The sequence below is a fragment of the Lathyrus oleraceus genome, chromosome 5 (genome assembly GCF_024323335.1).
Source record: "Lathyrus oleraceus cultivar Zhongwan6 chromosome 5, CAAS_Psat_ZW6_1.0, whole genome shotgun sequence".
NCBI lineage: Eukaryota > Viridiplantae > Streptophyta > Magnoliopsida > Fabales > Fabaceae > Lathyrus > Lathyrus oleraceus.
In genome coordinates, this window is record NC_066583.1 from 507,988,464 (window position 1) to 508,011,895 (window position 23,432).

The window sequence follows — 23,432 nt, forward strand, 5'->3', positions numbered from 1 at the left end:
TTTGAATTAATCTGGTTGCTTGGTTGATGAGTTCTTCCACATCTCAAATCATTGATAGATAGACTTGAGGTTGATTCAACCTTCTTTGATCCAAAATTGTTGATAAATGATCATGAATCATCTTTAATACTTTGCATCAGTGATAGGTTATCCCTTGATGCGCCATTTTTTGAGTCCTTTGATTTGTGAATAGAATGATGCCTATGTGGTTGCCTTGACTCTCCTCCTCACTATTTCTATCTTCATCTCTTCTTTTTTAATCATTATATTACATGTTGTATGAGATTAACTTTGTGTTAATTCTCTAACATGTGTGATACATACATTATTATTGACTGACCTCAGATAGGTATGACTTCTACATAAACCTACTTATGATTGCTTAAAATAACGCTAAATTATCCTTACATAATTAATTGATCACTAACTCCTAACATTACTTCTTGCTCTTTACATTATTGTCATTTAATTCCTGCCTTTTAATTCAACTCATTTAGTTTATGTCATTTAACTTTATGTCATTTACATAATGCACTTTAATTTCATGTCCCATTAATCATCATATCACTTCATACTTTATTCATTTGTTGCTTCTTATCTTATTTAATTGATTTGCTTGTTGATCTTAATGAATCAAAACATGATAAAGTAACTTTGACTTGATCTTCAACCTATGTTTAACATGGATTATTGAAGACCTCTTTGGACTATGGACTTTGACTTAGTATTTAGGCCCTTTGCTTGACTTGGAGTGACCTTGAACCCATGGACCTCGTGAACACTTTAACTTGCTTTGCTCTTGTTGAACTTTTGAGCTTGTGGTTGTTATTCATCTGCTTTATGCCTCTTGCTTATTGCATTCATTTTCATAGGCTTAGCACACATTTACACCCACATGGATTTCTCTTGGGCTACCTAACAATGAGACATAGGATAGTACACTTTGCACCCACATGGCTTTCTCTTGGGCTACCTAACAACGAGACCCTAGGCTAGTCTTTGTATGATCATGCATCTTTGTTTGTTCATCTATCTCATTCCTTTGATCTCGCTTGATTAAATTCCCATTTGATCAACTAAATCCCTTCATCTGTTACATTTCCCCTCAGTCTTTTTCAAATAATCATAAGTCCCTTGGTCACTTGATGGGACTTGCCTAACTTACTTTGAATATTTAACCTCCTAACAAGTTCAAGACCCCTAATGGACTACAAATTTCCTAACTAGATCTGACCCATCCCTACAAACATCTTTGGGAATCTGCTTCAACAACTTGTCAGATATTAACTAAGCTTGCATGCCATGAGCCTTAAGCAATAGATAATGATGAGAGAGAATCTTTCCTACACTTGTCTAGAATATCTCTAAGTACGGGACGACTGACCCAATTGTTCAGAGTATTTGATTATATTCATAGACTTTAGTTTAATTCCACTAAATTCACTGACAAGTCTGCAACTTTCCCTGCGGGTCTCTTATCTCTCCTCTTGGTTTTAACACCATTATAATTTTCTTTGTTAGGGACAAACTTTTATGTTTAAGCCTCATTTCTTTTGGGTTGACACCTTCACGGTTATTCCTTAGGTTGACACCTTCATGGCTATTCCCTTTTTGGTTTAAACACATCTTCCTTACCATATTAGTCCATGTGCTTTGGTAAGATCCTTGTCATATCAGTCCATGTGCTTTGACAAGTTCATATTTTCTTTCTTACCATAGCAGTCATTGTGCTTTGGTAAGACCCTTGTCATGTGAGTCTCAGGCTTTAACAAGTTCATGTTTTCTTCCCTTACCATATTAGTCTATGTGCTTTGATAAGTTCCTATTTTCTCCCTTACCATATCAATCGTTGTGCTTTGGTAAGACCCTTGTCATGTCAGTCCCTACGCTTTAACAAGTTCCTATTTTTCTGTCTTACCATGTTAGACCTAGTGCTTTGGTAAGACCCTTGTCATGTTAGTCCATGCGCTTTGACAAATTCCTATTTTTCTCCCTTACCATATCAAACTCAGCGCTTTGGTAAGACCATTGTCATGTCAGTCTCTACGCTTTGATAAGATCCTGTTTTTCTCCCTTACCATGTTAGACTCAGTGCTTTGGTAAGACCTTTGTGATGTCAATCCCTGCGCTTTGACAATTTCCTACTTTCCTTACTTACCATGTCAGTCTCAATGTTTTGGTAAGCCCTTTTTATTTCCGATTTAAACACCACCCTCAATCATCTTCTTTCTCAGTTCTTGTGCTCCAAATTACGAAGCTCTTACTTCCTTATTGCACTATAAGGATACATAGGCTCAAGGATACGAATCATTGGCGATCACCTTTCTCCACCCTTCTTTCCTCTTCCCCCTTTTCTTTCTCAGGTTCCATGAACTACGGGGCTATGACTTTCTCATTGCACTATGAGAATATGTAGGCATGAGGGCCACAATCCTCCTCGAGCTCTTTTCCTAACCCTTTTCTGTTTTGTAGGTACGTGAAGATAACAACACCCATCCAAGCAAGAGCGTTCAAAACGGTTCCCATGTAGTACCATGGATGTGAGGGGTGTTAATACCTTCCCCTTGTATAACCTACTTCCTTACCTGTTTCTTTGTTTCCCCTTGGGTTTTATTGATATTTTCCCTTCCATCTTTTGGGATAAATAAAGTTCGGCGGTGACTCTGTTGTACCTTCGAGCGTGCAAAGCATTCGGTGGGCATATTTCAGCTAGCTTTAGCTGGCGACTCTCCTGAGGACATCCAAAAACCCAATTTCTAGAAGGAGTCGAGCCTAGATTTGTTTGTTTCTAATTTGCTTGGGTGTTTATCTTCATGTTTGCCTATTTTTAGCTTTATGTTATTTATTGCATTTGCTTTATTACATTTATTCATTTTTCTAACCCCATCCTGGATATTTGTATTTTTGCTGTTGTTGGGTTGGGTTGATATTACTTGAGAGAAGCTCCACACCCGAGCTTGAGTATACACACGTGAGAGACCCATGGATAGTCATGTTGATCTGCGTTTCGCGCGTTGGGTTACCCCGATACCACTCACATACTAGTTTCACTTGGGGATCCTACTTCAAGCAGAATGTTCAGATTATCCAGAATGTGGCCATGATGTTGCATATCATTTGCATATCATAAAACATCATTACATTATATAACTCTTTTTGCATATGTATTTCCAGGGAATCCGAGAGCATAATTTGTTATTGAGCACTCAGAGATAACATGAATCAGGGCAGAAGAAGTGTGTTCAGTTACAAGTTTGTGGAATCCTAGTTGAAAGTTTTGAAGGGATTGGGAACTCATTTGGATTTGGATCACATAGAGGATTTCAAGAAGGTCTATGAGAATCTCCTAGGTATTCTCAACACTGAAGTGAATACTACAATAATCCATACCCTGATACAGTTCTATGATCCTTCCTTTATGTGTTTAAATTTTCAGGATTATCAGTTGGCTCCGATGTTGGAGGAATACTCACATATTTTGAGGGTCGGACTTAAGGATCAGGTTCATTTCGTCAGTACCAAGGAACTACCGAAGTCTCATCTGTTAGTCGAAGCTTTGTATTTGGAGAAGAAGGAAGTGAGGCTCAATATTAAGCCTAAGGGTGGAACTTATGGTTTTACTATGAAGTTTTTGGTGGAGAAAGCCATTGCCTTTGTTGATGTTGAGAGTTGGATTGCTTTTAATGTTGTTTTTGCTTTGCTGGTCTATGGGACTATGTTGTTTCCTAGTATGGGAGCCTTTGTGGACCTTGCCTCTATTCACATCTGCATGTCCAAGAATCATGTTCCTATGCTTCTTTCTGACACTTATTACTTTATTGATATGAGAACTCAAAAGAAGAAGGGCACCATCGTATGTTGTGTTCCTCCATTGTATATGTGGTTTATTTCTCACTTGTCCAACAAGGGTTCTTTCTTAGAGAACAAGGTAAATCTCAAATGGTCTTAGAGGATAATGTCTCGTACCGCTGAAGATATTATGTGGTACTCTAGAGCTTATGATGATGTCAAGGTTATCCTTAATTATGGAAATTTATATAATGTGCCCCTCATAGGTACAAATGATGGAATTAACTACAATCCTAGTTTAGCTTTACATCAGTTGGGTTACCCGTTGATGCAAGAGCCAGACTCCGAGCATGTTGAGGAGTTTGTTCTGTATGAAGGGGTTGACAATCCGGAGTTGCTAAAGAAGATCATCAGAGCTTGAAGAGAGGTTCGTCCTCAAGGGAGGTCCGAGTTAGGAAAGAAGAATTGTATTGCCAAGGGAGCTTATACGCAGTGGATTAAGGACAATGTTGAAGAAATTATGTTATCATTTTCGTTCGAGCTATCTATGAGCATCCTACAACCTATGCTTGCAATTGTTCCTACCTCTGAGGTGGGAAAACTCAAGAAGACTATCAAGAGCTTAGAGAAAGTGAATGTTGATCTTCGATCTAGTCTTTATAGGCTTACAAGGGAGAAAGAAGACTTGGAGCTTAACCTTAACCAGAAGAGAATTATGACAAAGAGAGGAGATTTTGAAAATTAAATAAAGGGAGGAGATGGAGAGACTATCCTAAAGCATAAAGTAAAATCTAGGGAGGAAAGATCTAACCAAGATATAGCAAGCTTTATGACATAAGTCAAGCAAGAATTTCCCTCCTTTGGATTAAGCCTCAAGCAATCAAAATAAGAAAATAGTAATCCATGTGTCAGATGAAATCAAAGTAACCAATCCAAGTATTCAAAAGGAAATCCCAAGTCAAAGGTATCATATAAATTCCAAGGTCTCAAGTCACAAGTCTCAAAGCAAAGGTCAAGATCCTAATTCTAAGTCCATAACTCCACAAAGATGCCAAGGATAGTAACCACCAGTCCATGAATCCAGATAACCAAGTTCTTTTTAGGGGTTTTTATTTTATTAATGTATTTTAAAATAAAATGAAAGTCCAAATGGACAAAGAAAAAAAAGCATAAACATAAACAAAGGTCCAAATGGACAAAGAGTAAATATGATATGAGATGCTAAAATAAAAGCATAAAGTAAATAACAAGAAATAAAAGCATGAAGTAAATGATATTAAAATAAAGTTAATATAATTAGATGTTAGTAAATATTAGTGAAAGATGAAAAGATGTTTAGGTCATTTTTTGGAGAACACTCAACTATCCATTCATAAGCATGAAAATATGAACCTATACATCATTTATGAGAAGGGCTCCAACTTAGATAAAATCAACAAGTATACCACTAGCTCTCACAAATGGAAAAGGAGAAACATTTTCACATAATACCATGAGAAATGTGAGACTTACAATTTCACTTATAAAAATGCCATTGCCTTTGAGACAAATTTAGCGCTGTGCTAAGCAATCGTAATTGGACTTATGTAGAAGTCACAACTATTTGAGGTCGGTTGATAATAATGTTTATGTTAATACATGCTAGAGAAATGATATGTAAATCCTCCTCCTAAAGCTATGCCACACAAGAAAAGAAAAAAGAAAGGGGGTGATCAAGCACAAAGGTTAGGAGGATGGTCCATTACTTCAATCCACATTTTATGATACTTAGGACAAACTTATGCATCAATCCAAAGTACCTTAAATGATTCATGATATACATCATACCTGTCACTGATTTTATGGGTGAAGGACAATACGCAATATCACTTCTCTCCCATCCAACAGTGGACAACGGCTATATGAGCTTTTTCCTTTTTTCCCTCAAACAGTGTTCTGCTTATGCTATATAAGTGAGACTTGGAGACTTGAAGAAAACGCCGGTGACACAATACTTTGACAAGTCTATTTCGTTCATGAAATGCTATCAATTGTTTGTACACGGTTTTTATTTAAGTGTTTGTTATTCATTTGTGTAAAATCTGCTTGTATAAAAGCATCTTGTAACACACAAAATATTATTCAAATTGTTTGTTTGATTCCTTAAGGAGCTTATCCTTGAGAAGACAAAGAAAGTTGTTCTTTGTGAGTCCTTAAGGAGACTAGGATATAGTTGGATCCTTGAGAAGACAAAGAAGGTTATTCTTGGTGATGATTATAATTATTGGTTATAGTGGATTAAGTCCTTGTGTATAAGGCAAAATTACATTGGCGGGTGGACTGGAGTAGCTTTGAGTTTCAAGCGAACCAGGATAAAAAATACTTGTGTTTTTATCTCTTTGTTATTAACTTGTTAGTGGTGTTATTGTTTTGGAAAATCTTTTGCTTGTAAAACCCAATTCAAACCCCCCTTTTTGTGTTTTTCACACCTTCATGTGTGTGTGTGTATGTGTGTGTGTGCGCAAGTATGAAGCAAAAGGAATGCAAAAGGAATATAAAACAATACAAATTTTTAAGATTTTTAATGCATATGTCGACCTATGTAAGTCATGTGTTGGCACATATGATGCATGTGTCAACCTGTGGAGGCGGGGCATCAAACAGAAGCTGCAAACTTTTAAAATGACTAACATGTGTCGACTTGAAGCTCGTATGTGTCAACCTGTAGGAATTTTTTTCTTCTATGTGTCGACCTATAGTACGTATGTGTCGACACATATACTATTTTACACATAAAAACCAGTTTTTGATGCATGAAACCTTTTTTAAACCTTTTCCAACATGTTGTTATGGTTCCTAATGCTAAGATGCACATTTAGACTCAGAGGATACCTTCCAATATACATAAACGTTAAAGTACCCTGGTTTTAACATCATACATAACAATTCTACTAGGAATGGCACTCACATCTTATTCAATAGTGGGTATCTACCTCAAGTAATGCTCAAGTGGTTGGCGGTCTACATTCGGGTGATTGGGCCAGATAGTCGGCCTTTCTTGAACCCAGTAGGATGGTCGAATGTGGATGATGTTCCTCAAGGGACCTATTTTCCCGACCTGGGCGGGAAAAGCTCGGGCAAGTTCTTCTGTCTAGTCTTTCCTTAGCAACAGTGATGTCGTGTGGTATTTTGAGACTAATGCTGGCAGGTTTTCTAGTAGCCATATCCGGGATGTCCTTCGTTAGGTGCCCTAACCTGCCGCGTCAATACATGTGTCAAAAGAAGACTATGAAATGTTTTAATGATGGGATTGTATTTAATGCATTTGCTCTCCATTTTTTTCCAACTTATTATAGGTGTTTCAGTTCTATCTCACGTCAGACAACATCCTATGAGCTAGACAATATCACTTAAGGCTTTCCCCGACCCCTTCAATGCTCATTAAAGCCTTGGGACAACTATTTTGAATTGCCTAAATACCCAAATGGCTAAGGTCCAGTTCATCTCAATACATTCCACTTAATCCAATGTATAATATTATTTCACACATAAAAGCAAGATGCAATCTATAATCTCTACTTTTCACTACACTCGTCTTGAATCTTAAACTGACTTTGGCATTGGAGTGCTAACCATGCAGGTCCATCTCGTGCCGCTGTGATAGAGCTCATCACCACTATTTTAAGGTCATCAATTCTCAAACTGTATCTATTTCTAGTTTCCAAATGGAATGCATAATATTGTGGTCAGGCTATCAATATTATTGACTTCTCTAAGAACTTTTTTCCTTTTCGCTCGTATAATTATTTTGGCTTGGTTCTCTTGATAAAATTTTCTTTTCTTTGTTTTTTTTTCATTTCATTCTTTTTTATCAAACTGAACAATGAAACATACACTTATTTTCCATCTCATTTTATCATATTCTATTAATCCAAACATATATATAAATAATAGATATATAAAGACATAAAAACACATAAATTTGGAAGAATTGATAAAAATAAAAGAGAAATATAAAAACTAATGCGAGTAAAAACTTTTTCAAATTAAAAACTAAATAAATAAAAAATCATCAAAATCTATTAAAACTCAATTTCTTAAATAAATCAATAGAAATTATAATATATTTAAGGAGAATGCTAATTAGTATCCCGAGGTATTAGTTAAGGATCTTTAATTATAATATGGGTTTACTAAAAAAAAATAGAGACTCTTACAAGATTTATTTAAGACAACAAAAAATATAAAAAAGTTCTAAATCATAATAAATAAAAATTCAGCCGTCAGGACATTAACAAATATTATTACTTTCTATTTTCTTTAATGCAATGCCACTCATCATATTTCATTTCAATGCCTGCAATTTTTTAATTTAAAAAAAAACACTATTTTTCTTTCCATAGCTAGTTTAAAGAATGATATAGTAGATCAAGTGTATATTATGTCTGATAAGTTTTGACGTTTTACATACATGTACATGTTCTATTTGTTCTTTTTCAAAATAAAAATTATTCTGTTTTTTTTTTTTTGAAATATGTTTTCTATTTGCTTATTTATAATTTTTTTAATAAGATATGTATTTTTATTTGTTTATTTTTGTGATATATGATTTATTTATTTATTTTTAGATTTTTTTTTTTGTTTTATTCTTCAACACTTACAATAGTATTTTATAATTTATTTTTATATTATTTTTATTTATAACTAATAAACAATGGATGTTATTAATAGAAGAAATTTTAATTTGAATGAATATTCAATAGAAGAATTTTTTTTTAGAGAATAGTTATTCAGAAATAATTGTTGAGCATTTTGATCATAATATCATGGAGAAAAACATGTTAGAAGTTGAAAAAAATTGGAACTTTTGAAAATGAAAATAATATACCTTCAAGTTAGAATATTGTGATAAATAATTTTTTAAAAGAAGTTGATAAAGATGAAGTTTGTGATCAGACAAATATTGTACCTTTTATTAGTCAAATTTTTCTTAATGAAGATGAAACATTTGTTTTTTACAAGAGATATGCATATCATCATGGATTCTCAATTCGAAAAGGTGGATTCGTAAAGAAAAAAGATGGAATTATTGGTCGGCGTATTTTTTTTGTCAGTGTGAAGATAGAATATCCTCGAAAGACATAGATCCATCAAAAGAACAAAGAAAAGAGAGCCACTAAAGTGTGAATGTAAAACTCATTTACGAATTAAATTACAAAAGTCTCAAGATATATTTCCAAGTGAGTGGCGAGTTACAACGTTTATTGTTGAACATAATCATGGTTTACTAACCCAATCAGAGGTGCGTTTTTTAACATGTTATCGAACTATCTTAGAAAATAATTATGATCGCATTTTCTTATTAAAAGAAAGCAGACTTTCGGTTAGACAAATAATGAGTGTCTTAGAGTTAGAGAAAAATGTGAAGCATGGATATCTTCCCTTTATTGAAAAAAACATTCGCAATCATTTTTTGAAATCCGGTAAAAAAGTTGAAGGAAGTGATGTTATGGATCTTCTAAAATATTGTGAGAATGCAAAAAAGAGTTGCTCAAAGTTTCAATATTCTTATACACTTGATGAAGAAAAAAGGCTAGAGCATATATTTTTGGTCATCTGCTTCTTATTTTGATTGGTATAAAAAATATGGTGATGTTGTTGTATTTGATACTACATACAAGATAAATTCTTATGAAATGTCATTTGGGATTTTTGTGGGTATGAATAGCCATGGAAAGACTATACTATTTGGATGCGCACTTTTACGGGATGAACCAATGTTTGTATTTTGTTGGTTAATGAGGGTAACTATTGCTTTGTTTCTTTGTTTATTTGATGGTTTGATCTATTTTCTGTAATTTATTTATTTGTTCCTTTTTTTATAGACTTTTATAGATTTGATGAAGAAGTCCCTGATGACTATATTAGATGACCAATTGTGGATCAAAGAAGCAATTAGAAAAGAAATGTCATCAACAAAACATAATTTACATAATTTATGTATATGGCACATAACTTTCAAGTTTAGTTCTTGATTTAATGTTATACTTCAAGACAAATATGCAAAACGGTGTTCTGATTTTTATGGATTGCATAAGTTAGAAACATGTGAAGAATTTGAGCATCAATGGCCAGAAGTTGTTTCTAAGTATAACCTGCAGACAAACAAACATGTGAAAGGATTGTACGAGATTAAAAATCATTGAACACTCGCCTATCTTCGTGAATATTTCTTTGGTGGAATGACAACCACTGGAAGATCCGAGAGTATTAACACATTTGTTAAGAGATTCATCAATTCTCACACAAGTTTAACTGACTTTGCAAAACAGGTATGACGTATTTTCAACTATATTAGTACTTATTATTTCTGAATTTTTGTGTTAAAGAATTTAAATTAATTTTAGGTTGATATAACAATTGCTGATATTAGATAAAAAAAGAGCTTAATATAATGTTAGAAAAGTGCAAAAGGTCATATATGAAGATGATGTAACCATTACAAGAGCAAGTTTATAGTGTTCTAACATTCTTTTCTTTTCAGAAGTTTCAAGACGAGTTTAGAAGGTCCATCAAATATTCAATTCATTGTGAGAATGATAATGTGTTAATGTTGCAATATTATAAAGTGATAATAGTCGGAAACATGAAGTCTTTTGGGATGGTAAGATAGCTACATGTAGTTGCAAGATATTTGAATTTTGGGGGATATTGTGTCGCCACATTCTTAGTATTTTTCTTCAAAAAGATTGTCATGAAATTCCTTCTAACTACTTATCATCATGGTGGCGGCTTCAAACATTACACAAAGATGATGATGTAGTTGAGGATCAAATAATGGATTGCAACAATGAAGTTTATTCACAACAAATTGTTCGTTGTCCTCCGATCTCCAAAACAAAAGGTTGTCCCAAACAAAGACACAATAAAGATGAAAAAGAGTTATCTCATAATATGAATGTCTGTGGATTATGCAAATATCAATGTCATAATGTCGTTACATCCCCTAAAAGAAAAAAAGAAGACAAACAAGAAAAAGAAAATTTGTTCATATGTAAATTTAAATTCAATTCTTCTTTCAAAAGTTTAGATACACATTTATTTTTAAATTCATTAGATTTCTAATTTTAATAAAATTATGTATATTTATTACTAATTAACTAATTTTTTTACTTATCTGTTTTTCGTAAGGTGATATATTATGATTAGTAAAAATTGAAGTTGGTGATACAAGTATTGAAATTAAATCATATTTTGTTTAAATTTTACCAAAATATTTAAATCCTTGTATTTGATATTTAAATTGAATATAAATTTTTATTTAAATTTTTTTAATTATTTATTTATTTTTGTAATATTTTACTATTAGCCGTGTATAAATTTTATATATATATATATATATATATATATATATATATATATATATATATAAAATACCATTTTTTTTCAATAGAATAAAACCCTGGTTAACAACAGCCTATGATTAAATACCAACCAATTTTTTCAAAGTTGTAAAAGATTTATTAAATAATGTAAGAAACATCTAAAAATTTCACAAAAGTCTTAATAGAATGTAACTATACTTTTTTATTATCCAATGAACCCGTTCTCTTGGTGTTGCAATATTTCAAGCTTTGATTGATTCTCAGAATCTCTCGCCGTCTCTCTCAAACCCTAATCTAACGAATGAAATAAAGTGAAATTGAAAGGAAAAAAACCGTTCTCTTCACCAGACCGGTCGGACCCTAACTCGGGCCAGGGTTCGTTTGATTTACCACGACCGTCCGGTCCAAACCTGAATCTTGGTTCGGTAGCTTTTCCGGTTTTTGAAGAAAACAACACTTGTTTTTAAAGTGCAGGAATCATTAATCAAACACTCACACGCATAAACCTCTTAGAATGTTTGGTTTTTGTGTTTCCTCCGTCGCCGCCGCCGCCGCCGCCACCACCTCCGTCGCTTCGACTCGTATTCTCTTTGCAACCCCTTACCCTCATTCTTCTTCTCTCACTTCTCTACATCACTTTTCTTCCCATCCTCCCACAACTTCGGTACTTTTCTTCTTCCCTTTTACTACTTTTTACTTTACTCTTGTTCACTGGTATTGAATTTCAAATGCATATGTTCAGGTTTCTTCATCTTCACAACGATTCAGGTGCATTCCCATCAGAGCCATGGCTGAAACTGATGCAATATCTGCTCCAAAAACAGGTGCATAATTGCTTTTAAACTCATGCATTTCATTAGTTATATCCACTCTATACATTTAAAAAAGAATCTAGTCTATTATTTAGGTGTTTAATTTATATTGCTTTTTACCCTAAAATTTAAAAAAAAATCAAATTTTTATTCTACATGATTTTAGACAATACTGTGTTTATTTACCCTTTAATGATGTTTTCTATTTGATAAGTTTAAGGATTTATTGTTGTTCTGTTGCTGTGAAACAGGAAGCAAACAAGCTTTGATATCATTGTCAGACAAGAAGGATCTTGCATTGGTTGGAAATGGACTCCAGGAATTAGGGTAGTTATTATTATAAATAATGAATTTTAGTTCATGCTTTTTTCGTTACAGTGATTATCCTGTATTTGAATATTAGGTTCACTATTGTTTCAACGGGAGGAACAGCTTCTGCATTGGAGCGTGCTGGAGTAGCTGTTACTAAAGTTGAACAGCTTACTCATTTCCCTGAAATGGTGAGTGTACTTGTAACTTGATTCGGCTTTGAAATCTAGTTTATATTCGGTTTGTGTGATTTTTAGCAGAATTACTAACAATGAATGCAATGGCTTTTCTACGCAGCTCGATGGCCGTGTCAAAACTCTGCACCCTAACATACATGGAGGCATCCTTGCTCGAAGAGACCAAAAACATCATATTGATGCTCTCAGTACACATGGAATCGGTAAGTGATTATGTTATCAGCTCTGTTTTAACCTGTGTTGTCAAATAGCGGCTGCAGCGTAGCAGAATTTGAACTTATCCTCATTTAGTACAAGTGTTGTAGTATTGCATTTTTGAACAAATCTGTATTTTTTCCGATTTCCACTTGATAACACTGATTATAGCGAGTGCACCGTGCTATAGGTTTTGAATTTGATGTCTGGTTCTCTCGGTTTGTGAGATTTAGATGTTCTATTGCTTTGCTAAAAGTTCTACATTTCAGGTACTTTTGATGTTGTGGTGGTGAACTTGTACCCATTTTACGATAAAGTTACATCAACGGGAGGCATTGAATTTGAGGATGGAATCGAAAACATTGACATTGGTGGTCCAGCCATGATTCGAGCTGCTGCAAAGGTTGTTTGTTTGACTGAAAATTTCATCTTTTTATAATATGAAATGATTTCGTCATTAAAAAAAGTTATGTAAAATGGTTCATAAAATATTTTGTTGGCTTAATACATTGAACTCTAGAATATATAGGACCCTCGTTCATTGTATACTGTCTTTTGTATTTGTGCAGAATCACAAAGATGTTTTGGTAGTTGTTGATACGGAAGACTACCCCGCGCTTCTGGAATATCTTAAAGGAAACCAAGACGATCATTTTAGGCTAAAGCTTGCATGGAAAGCTTTTCAGCACGTTGCTTCGTACGATTCTGCAGTATCAGAGTGGCTATGGAAGCAAAGTGTGGGAGGTACTTTACTTTACTAGTTTATGTTGAATTATGATACGCGGCAGTTACATAGGAGAAAGAAATGTCTATTGTAGGAAACGATTCATCGGAATGGATACTGGATTCATTGTAGTGAATCGAGGCTCGGTGATATTCATGTCTAAAATAGATAAACACTAGGAATGTGTGTCAATTAGGTTCAATTTGGATCAAACCGAGATACGATTCCCATGAATTGCTGTATAACTCATGAACTATTAATAATTGTAATGTGCAAGTAGATTGACGTCTACTCTCATTTTGTTGACAGATAAATTTCCTCCTAGTTTGACAGTGCCACTTTCACTCAAAAGTTCTCTCCGTTATGGTGAAAATCCTCATCAAAAAGCTGCATTCTATGTTGACAAAAGACTCGCCGAGGTCAACGCTGGTGGAATTGCTACAGCCATCCAACACCATGGAAAGGTGCGAGTCGGCTACTAATTACTTTCATCTAAAAGTCTATACTTTCTGGCGATAATTTGTATATTTTAACAGCTATTATATCACATTTAGAAATTTGTATAACTGTTAAATATTTGTGTAAGTTAATGCAAAACATTTAATATTCTCGTGCAGGAGATGTCATATAATAACTACTTGGATGCTGATGCTGCTTGGAACTGTGTGTGCGAGTTCAGAAACCCCACGTGTGTAGTTGTGAAGCACACGAATCCTTGCGGTGTAGCATCACGTGATGATATTCTCGAAGCCTACAGACTTGCTGTTAAAGCTGATCCTGTCAGTGCATTCGGCGGAATTGTAGCTTTCAATGTGGAAGTTGACGAGGTAGTTATCCTAAGTCAATTATAGTCTATTAGGAAGCTTGCAAATGATATATATTTCTTAATACTAGTTTTTATATGTTTTAGGTTCTTGCTAAAGAAATAAGAGAATTTAGAAGCCCGACCGATGGGGAGACAAGGATGTTCTACGAAATAGTGGTTGCACCCAGCTATACAGAGAAGGGACTTGAGATTCTTCGCGGAAAGTCGAAGACTCTAAGGATTCTCGAAGCGAAAAAGAACGAAGCAGGAAAGCTTTCACTCAGACAAGTTGGTGGAGGGTGGTTAGCTCAGGATTCAGATGACTTGACTCCACGCGACATCAAATTCGACGCAGTCTCAGAGAAGACTCCTCAGGACGGTGAACTTCGCGATGCAGAATTTGCTTGGTTGTGTGTGAAGCATGTCAAAAGCAATGCTATTGTGATAGCTAAGGTACAATCTGCTACACTGTGAAACTTTTTTATGATTAAATGGAGCTGGTTTAAGAATCTAATCTCGGTTAATTTTTGGCAGGACAATTGTATGCTAGGTATGGGAAGCGGCCAACCGAACCGTGTCGAGAGTTTAAGAATAGCAATGAGGAAAGCTGGAGCTGATGTTAAAGGAGCAGCCTTGGCTAGTGACGCTTTCTTCCCATTCGGTAAGTGTTGATGGCAATACAGTAATTCATTTTTATGCTATGATGTAAAGATGTGGTTGTGGTTAAGGGGTGGCAACGGGACGGAGTGGACATAGTTGAGGGTGCAGGCCTACAATCTTGGCCCGCCCACGAAAAAATGAGGGCGGCCGGGCATGCGAGCTTTGCACCCATAAAAGCTAAAAGTTGTTAAAATTCTTGTTAATGCCCGCGCCTGCAGAAAAATGGGACGGGGTTAGACGAACATATTAGAGTGCGCGGGCCTAAAACCTTGTTCCGCCCTGTGAAGTTTTTATTGAAAACTAGTTTTTCTTTTGTTTTAGTTGTTAACCAGAATGTGTCTTGATTTATAAACAGCTTGGAAAGATGCTGTGGAAGAAGCATGTGAAAGTGGAATTGGTGTTATTGCAGAACCAGGGGGAAGTATAAGAGATCAGGATGCTATAGACTGCTGTAATAAGTATGGTGTTTCACTACTCTTCACCAATGTGAGGCACTTCAGGCACTGATCAAATACTATTAAACTAGTGCTTTTGAAACCTGTTTTTGACATCAAGTAGCGGAATTTTATCGGCATTGTTAAATAACGGCTATCATGGTGCTTTAATGTAGCGGAATTTGAACAAATAGCTAATAGTTATCGTTCTACGATACGCCATTTAGCGTTGTTGTGTTAAATAACGGCTATCATGGTGCTTTAATGTAGCAGAATTTGAACAAATAGCTAATAGGTGCTTTAATGTAGCAGAATTTGAACAAATAGCTAATAGTTATCGTTCTACGATACGCCATTTAGCGTTGTTGTGTTAAATAACGGCTATCATGGTGCTTTAATGTAGCGGAATTTGAACAAATAGCTAATAGTTATCGTTCTACGATACGCCATTTAGCGTTGTTGTGTAGTAGAGTTTGAATAAATTGTTATTTTCTCATTGAGATTGACAATATTGCATTTAAATAGCAATATAATGCTCTTCTGAATTATGTTTTGGTAGCTTTTTGTTCTGAGAATTGTGTGATATGATAATGCTCTTCTGCAATGAGATGATCAAATTAGACATCATTGTTGCAATTATAAATTTGTTATGTTATCTTGAGTTATTGAGATTAATCCTTTACTAATCAAAGTTAATGGTGAAAATAAAAGTTGAAATCAATACTCCCAATGAACTAGGTGTCAAGGTTTGTGATTTCATAGAAAGCCATCAATGGTCCATTCCTCATAAGGTGAACAGTATTTTCCCCAATCTAGACAACCTGTGGAGTAAGTTACTACCCTATTGAGAACAAAAAAGACACTGGCCTGGTCAAGCACTGATTCTGGTGATTTTTCTCCAAAAGATGCTTACATGTTCAAATCTTATTATTCAACTCAAAAACATTGGGTCAAGTCTATTTGGAGCAAGGATATTCGCCCTTCAAAATATCTGGTGGCTTTGAGGCTCATACATGAAAAATTACTAACAGATGATAACTTAATTATGAGTCAAAATTTAGACCTAGTTCTTGGAAGTCACACAGGTATTAACCTGCATTGTGACTCTAGAGGATAATTGGAAGCTTTGTAAAGAGAATCTGACTCCCCAAGGCAAAGTGACGATCCAAGCCTCCTTCAAAATCATTAGCACTATATGGTTGGTAAGAAATCAAGCAAGATTCAAGAATAAATTCATTAATTGGATGCCAATATTCTAATAATCAGTAGTGTTTAATTGTCAAGCAAAAAAACAGACACACTAGCTAGTGTTCAATGACAAACTTCATAAAATATGGTATGTCAAATGATAGATTTTCCCTTCCCTAGTTGAGTCGTGTTATGATTCTTCTCTTCTCATCGTATAACTTTTGTTTTCCAATAAAGTTTAGTTGCAACTCTTTGCCTTAGAATCAAAATAATCACTCCAAATGCCTAATTGAATATATCTTTGAACTGACTATTTTGCTTCGGAAAATATGAAACAGATAAAACTCAAATAAAAGAAAAAGAAAACCCATATGACCCATATGCTTGTTATATGCATATTGCTGGTTGTAAATGGGAATAACTTGGAGCTTTAAGCCAATAGGTAGGTAAAGGAAACTTAAAATCCAAAAATTCCAGTGAATTAAGACAAAATGTGACAAAACCAACTAAAAGACTAGAGAAAAACATAGCATTAAATGAGTCTAATACATAAGCCACTCAGTAACTAAAATCAAAATTTCACATAATCTTTGATCATCACATCTCTCAAAAACAGAAATAAAAAACTAGAAGCATATAACAAATCAAGGTGCAATAACAATACGTCCGGCGACTTGGTCCAAATCCCTCCTTCCATTGGATGTGATTTTCCTGCCACTGAGATAAAGAAAAACTTATGTTAAAACAATATGAAACAAAGACAATCACTTGCTGATGAAGCATTATCTAAGTGGCCTTTAAACATATCTTGATAGTTCTGTAACTATATTAACTATATAACATTAGGGTAAATAAGTCTTACCCCTTGGTGTCCATTTCAATGATGTTCATGTTCTGCAACTGTTGAAGGATGTTACGGGCAATGGAACCGCTGCTCTTGCAGAAATGTGGTGGGCGACTGCCGTTCCTCTGGCTCCCACCATATATCCTCTGGAATGCACCAACACCAAGTCCACCCCTCAAGTAGATCTTCCTTGCCATGGAAGCTGCAGCACAAATAAACATACAATTTCACTTTACAGCAAAAACAACTAAAAAAGTTTACAAACAAATTGTGCTGATAACTGATAACCAAGAGATGCCTGACAAAATGACTGAAGAATACTCACCAGCTCTGATATAGTACCAGTCAGGATCATAAGGAGCCAACTCCTTAAACTTGGCTGTCTTCACAATATCTGTCCACTCTGGAAGCTCCATCTGTTCATAATCAAATAACAAAAACAGAGAAAATAAATTAGAATCAGATTAAGATATAACAAATCTTAAACATCGTATTAAATATAATCACAGAAAACTTCATTACTTAATTAACAAACACAATAGATCTTGTAAAAAAAAACAATCAAAACAATCAAAACCAACTAGAATAAAAACCATACACCTAACCAAGGGAAAACGGCCGCAAAAACAGTCTAAACAAAACAACATCAGAAGGTGTGGATACCAATACCATTATTGATCATTTTTGTGATGAAAAACATATTGTAATTAATTCACTCTGCAACAGCCGCAATCAATGTCGCAGCCGCCTTTAAAGCCGAAATCGCAAAAGTTATTTAAAACCATGCACCTATTCTCTATAGACCAATTCTCTATAGTTTTTGGCAGCAAATCTACATCCATTGCCCTTGATACAATCACCAAATGCATAAAAACACAAATCTACACAAATTCTGATACAGAGTAGATAAAGTTATGAACTTTAACCTAACCAAACTCAAAACAAATCATTTATACCACAAAAACAAAAATCGAAACAATAGAGCACAAACTCAACAACAAATTCCATCTACAAAATCGAAAATGAAAACAGAAGAATTATAAATTTACGAAATAGCAAATCAAAACACGTCTTGGAAGAAAATTGAAAAGCTAGACAAGATTTTATCCTGATTGATTAACCTTGCCAGATCGCTTGAGATGAGAAGAGTAGGCTTTGACGAACTCGTGTGGAGAAACATCTTTCACAGTCCTTGCGGTAGCCATGGTTGTGCAGCAGCTTCTGGTATCGCGGATCCCTCTTGAGCTTCTCTCTCACTGCACTGAAACTAGGGTTTCACAAGGCTTTGGAACGAAAATTTTCTCGCTTCAATTTTATTGAGAATTTTGATCCGATCCAATTGGGTTTGGGTTTAGGTTTGGGCTTAGATTTAGCTTTAGCCCATAATGTATTATTGGACTTAGGTTTAAACCATATTTGGTTATTCTGTTTTTTTCTTCTTCTTTGAAAATACATTTTTGTTTTATTTATGTTTTCCTCTTTCTTAAATAGTTTTTGGATGTAATTTTTAATATGGCTTTTCAATGACAACCTCGTGCTCGTAGAAAACAACCATGCATATGGTGATAAAGATTGAGAACAATAATCATATTTCGAATAATGGGTAGGTGTCGAGATCAGAGATCGAACGGGCTTAATGATAACATTCTGATAATAATTGGATTAAACTCAATTGTGACGGGACTTATAAAAGATCTATTTCCAGGATTAGATGTGAAGGCTTATTCAGAGATTCGTCATGGAGTTGGGTAAGGGGTTATGCTCGTAAAATTGGTGTGTGTGATGTTCTCAGTACTGATATTTGGGCGATGTTACATGGTCTAAGGCTAGCTCAGTTAGAGTGATTTACAAATCTAACAGTTTAAAGTGACTCTAAAATATTGATAGACATTGTGAGTCAAGAGAGTTTGTATGATCAAAATTTGACAATCTTAGTTTGTGGAATCAGAAAAATGACTCAAATTTGAAGAACAGTGAACTCATCATTCTTCCATCTCTCTTGATGAATGAGTTGAAGACCTTCTTAATTGACTATAGATCTAAGATCACATCCATTAAGCAAGTTAAAATTTAATGTTAATTTTCTCACTTTCTATTTAAGTATTCTTTTATTAAAAAAAACTAAATAAATATTTATTTTTTAATTTTCATTTACTCAAAAAATACAAAAATAAATATTTGAATCACAAAACAAAATTCCTTTCAAAGTTTGAAATTTTATTTTTGGACAAATTAATGCACATATTCAAAATCAAATTATAACTATAACAATATATAAAAGCACCCGAAAAAGACTATGTCTTGACTTTACTTCATTTTTTCAATTCATATCAGTTTGTAAAAGTTAATAGTAAAAAATTATGTGGAAGTTAATAATAGTCATTTTAATGAAAGATATTAAGCAAGTTATACTATAAAATAAGGATAAAAATGGTGGAAAAATATGCATACCAAACAGGCACTTCAGTGCCCATTTGTCTACTCTTTTTAGTGTGCACATACCTAAAAATAAAAATAAAAAATATTTTTTTTCTTAATCTTGATTTTAATTTAAATTATTTATCCGATGAAACATGTGATACACATCAATTATTTATAGGATGAAATATGTGACACACATTCAAATATATATTAAATTTTGTTTAAAATATATAATATTATGACATTAAACTAATATTGCATATACAATGTTAGACGTGTACACCAATAATCCATGTTTAAACTGTAAAAGAAATGTAGAGTTTAAAATATATAATGGCTAAAAAGAATAAAACCAAAAAATAAAACCAAGAAACAAATAAATAAAAAATCAAATTAAATAATAATCTATAAATTTGTTGTTAATTAGATGGGCATGGGTCTCGTGCCCGTCTGTCCGCTTTTTTGGACAAAAACTTTGATACAGGGTAGATCAAGTTATGAACTTTAACCTAACAAAATTCAAAACAAATCATTTAAAACACAAAAACACAAATCTAATCAATAGAGCATGAATTCAACAACAAATCTGTTATTATGGGTTGGTTGTCGAGGTCTAGTAGAGGGCAAGGCTCAACACAAAGGGAGCATAACATGGCAAAGCCACCAAATATAATCAAACTCATTACTCGTGACTCCTGGTGACTTCTCAAAAAGTGTATTGATAGTGTCGCAATAATAAAATACTGAATTCACACGAACTACTTTTGAATAAGACAAAAAATGTGAAAATGCGTAAAAAAATATTAAATTTGGGGGTTGAGGTTTGAAAAGCGAAAATAGAATAAAGTGTTCAGACAGAACTACGGAAGCGATCAAGTTGTGTATAGAATCCCATATTTCTCTGTTTTTTATGTTTGGATCCTTACATGAATGATCTTATCATTATAATCCCACGGTGAATTAAAAAAACTGCTATAATCAATCCCTTGCGATATAGCTCATTCATCAATACTCAGAGTTTTCTATTCATAGTCAACTAGCGTAAGTAGGATTACAGTCCCTATCTCGCATGCGATGCTCCCGATAAGGCAAAGACCTTGCCTCCTGACTGATTCTCTTTCTTCGACTTAGGACACTGTGGACTGATATGACCCACTTCTCCACAGTTGAAACAAGTCACAGTCTTCAACCGGCACTCTGCAGCCAAATGACCACCTTTGCCACACTTGAAACACTTCATCTCAGCACTGGTACACTCATGGACACGATGTCCAGCCCGACCACATCTATAACACTTAGCAGGGGCGCTAGAGTCTCCCCCACTAGGCCTCTTCATCCCACTTTGCTTCTGAAAACCTTTGCCAGCTGCATACGGTTTTCCACGATCATTCTGATTCTTACCTTTCCTATCAACCCTTTGCTGATAGCTCTCTGCTCTGGCTTTGGAATCCTGTTCAAAAATCCTGCAACAGTCAACCAAGTCAGAAAACACTCTGATCCGTTGGTATCCAATAGCCTGCTTGATCTCGGGACGTAACCCGTTCTCAAACTTCACACATTTTGAGAATTCTCCAGTAGCCTCATTATAGGGAGTATAATACTTTGACAGCTCTGTGAACTTAGCAGCATACTCAGTAACAGACCTGTTACCCTGTTTCAATTCCAAGAACTCTATCTCTTTCTTTCCTCTGACATCCTCTGGAAAGTACTTCCTCAGAAATCTCTCTCTGAATACAGCCCAAGTGATCTCAGCATTCCCAGCAGTTTCCAACTCAGTGCGGGTAGCAACCCACCAATCATCTGCTTCTTCTGACAGCATATGCGTACCGAACCTGACCTTCTGGTTATCGGCACACTCAGTCACTCGGAAGATTCTCTCTATCTCCTTCAGCCACTTCTGAGCGCCATCTGGATCGTATGCTCCCTTGAACATTGGAGGATTGTTCTTCTGGAACTCACTCAATTGACGAGCAGCTCCCATTCCTACAACATTCGGATTCCCTCCAAGTACTCCAGCTAGCATACCCAGAGCCTCAGCAATCGCAGCATCGTCTCTACCTCTTCCAGCCATCTCTATTCTGAAAACCCAACAAGCTAAAACAATAAGTACTAATAGGGTTACACAACACCTATCCCGTACAGGGGAAACAGAATAATTACGACTCGACTCGACCGACTATGCTCTGATACCACTAGTGTAACACCCTTCTAAAATACCCCAAATATTTAATCAAAATAACAAATATGTATCTATCAGAGTAAATATGCAATTAAGGGTGTCACACAATATTTCACACTATTCATCAAAGTAGCTTGTCATGCTCATTTATTTATCAAATAAAACAGTTGCATAATACGCAGCGGATAGAGATCAAATCGATCATTCAAAACATGCAACATACTACATGTAAACTGGTTCAACGATCATCAACAATACAATTAAAATGTTCCCTCCCGATGTTACATCTATCAGAGCATGACCCACTAAGGAGACTACACTAGACTCCAAGCATTAGCTTCTACTCAACTCATTGCTCGTTACCTGAAAAATAGTTGTAAGGGTGAGTTCCTCAATCGATATAGTAAGCATTATAAAATATCATGTCATGTTAAGTAATTTAACACATTAATCACCCTAATCATATCACACATTCAGTAACGGCACATCAACCCAATTATCATACTCAATACTACACAATTCATACTCATACTCAATGTCAACACAACCACACGTATAATATTGGAATACATCCATTCATATTATACGCCATACATACATTATGAAATGAGACTCCACACATGCGGTACCGACTATTCTTGAACATATAGTTCAAGCTCACCGATCAAATCCAGATACGGCTACTAAGCTCACTAGTCCCACTCATTTGAGACCTAGTGACTCACTCACTAATTCCTCACCATGGGAATTAGCTACAGCCCCAAAGGCTATGCTATGCACACTAATCACCTAGCATGCAAACATCAACAACGAATCCACAATGATTCACTCACTAATTCCTCACCATGGGAATTAGCTACAACCCCAAGGGCTATGCTATGCACACTAATCACCTAGCATGCAAACATCAACAACAATCCACAAATGGACATATGCTCACACTCTAAGCCATACAACAGTCCATTCACAAATACATGCATAATATATACATTCACAACATTATGCATATCATCATACATCATCAACACATGTATCAAACACCATATCATGTCAAATAATTAATCACAGTATTAGCACACTCTACTAATACCCTTACTACTCAAAACAACAGGAAATAATCCCTATTACATCATCCGCCAACATATGCCAACCATCAATTAAGTACACAACATTTAAAACACCAATTTTCCACTCTGCAACAGTGTTAACCGGTTAACGCCCTGGGTTAACCGGTTAACGCAGCACAAACACGCTTCCTCCCCAAAACTTAACAGTGTTAACCGGTTAACGCCCTGGGTTAACCGGTTAACGCAGATAGAACAGCAATATCTCAGCAATCACAACAGTGTTAACCGATTAACACCCTGGGTTAACCGGTTAACGCAGACAAAACAGCAATTTTACACAATACAACACAGTGTTAACCGGTTAACACCCTGGGTTAACCGGTTAACGCAAGACAGAAAGCTGTTCCTGCGCTAACACAAGGCAGAATGCAGAATTCTCCGCAT

General features: G+C 34.9%; 2 protein-coding genes across 2 annotated transcripts; one reads left to right on the forward strand and one right to left on the reverse strand.

Annotated features, from left to right (window-relative positions):
* The first annotated feature begins 11,365 nt into the window (after positions 1 to 11,365).
* Positions 11,366 to 15,798, forward strand: LOC127085862 (uncharacterized). The gene is made up of 12 exons (XM_051026422.1): positions 11,366 to 11,817; positions 11,896 to 11,977; positions 12,217 to 12,292; positions 12,369 to 12,465; positions 12,572 to 12,674; positions 12,936 to 13,069; positions 13,236 to 13,410; positions 13,700 to 13,854; positions 14,008 to 14,217; positions 14,301 to 14,648; positions 14,730 to 14,856; positions 15,211 to 15,798. The coding sequence occupies exons 1-12, from the start codon at positions 11,668 to 11,670 to the stop codon at positions 15,360 to 15,362; spliced, it is 1,809 nt and encodes a 602-aa protein (XP_050882379.1). The 5' UTR covers positions 11,366 to 11,667; the 3' UTR covers positions 15,363 to 15,798.
* A 1,173-nt stretch (positions 15,799 to 16,971) lies between these two features.
* LOC127085863 (40S ribosomal protein S19-1) lies at positions 16,972 to 18,659 on the reverse strand. The gene is made up of 4 exons (XM_051026423.1): positions 18,443 to 18,659; positions 17,647 to 17,737; positions 17,340 to 17,523; positions 16,972 to 17,194 (listed from the first exon to the last, which is right to left on the reverse strand). Exons 1-4 carry the CDS (start codon positions 18,524 to 18,526, stop codon positions 17,122 to 17,124), a joined length of 432 nt encoding a protein of 143 aa, XP_050882380.1. The 5' UTR covers positions 18,527 to 18,659; the 3' UTR covers positions 16,972 to 17,121.
* Between the last annotated feature and the right edge of the window lie 4,773 nt (positions 18,660 to 23,432).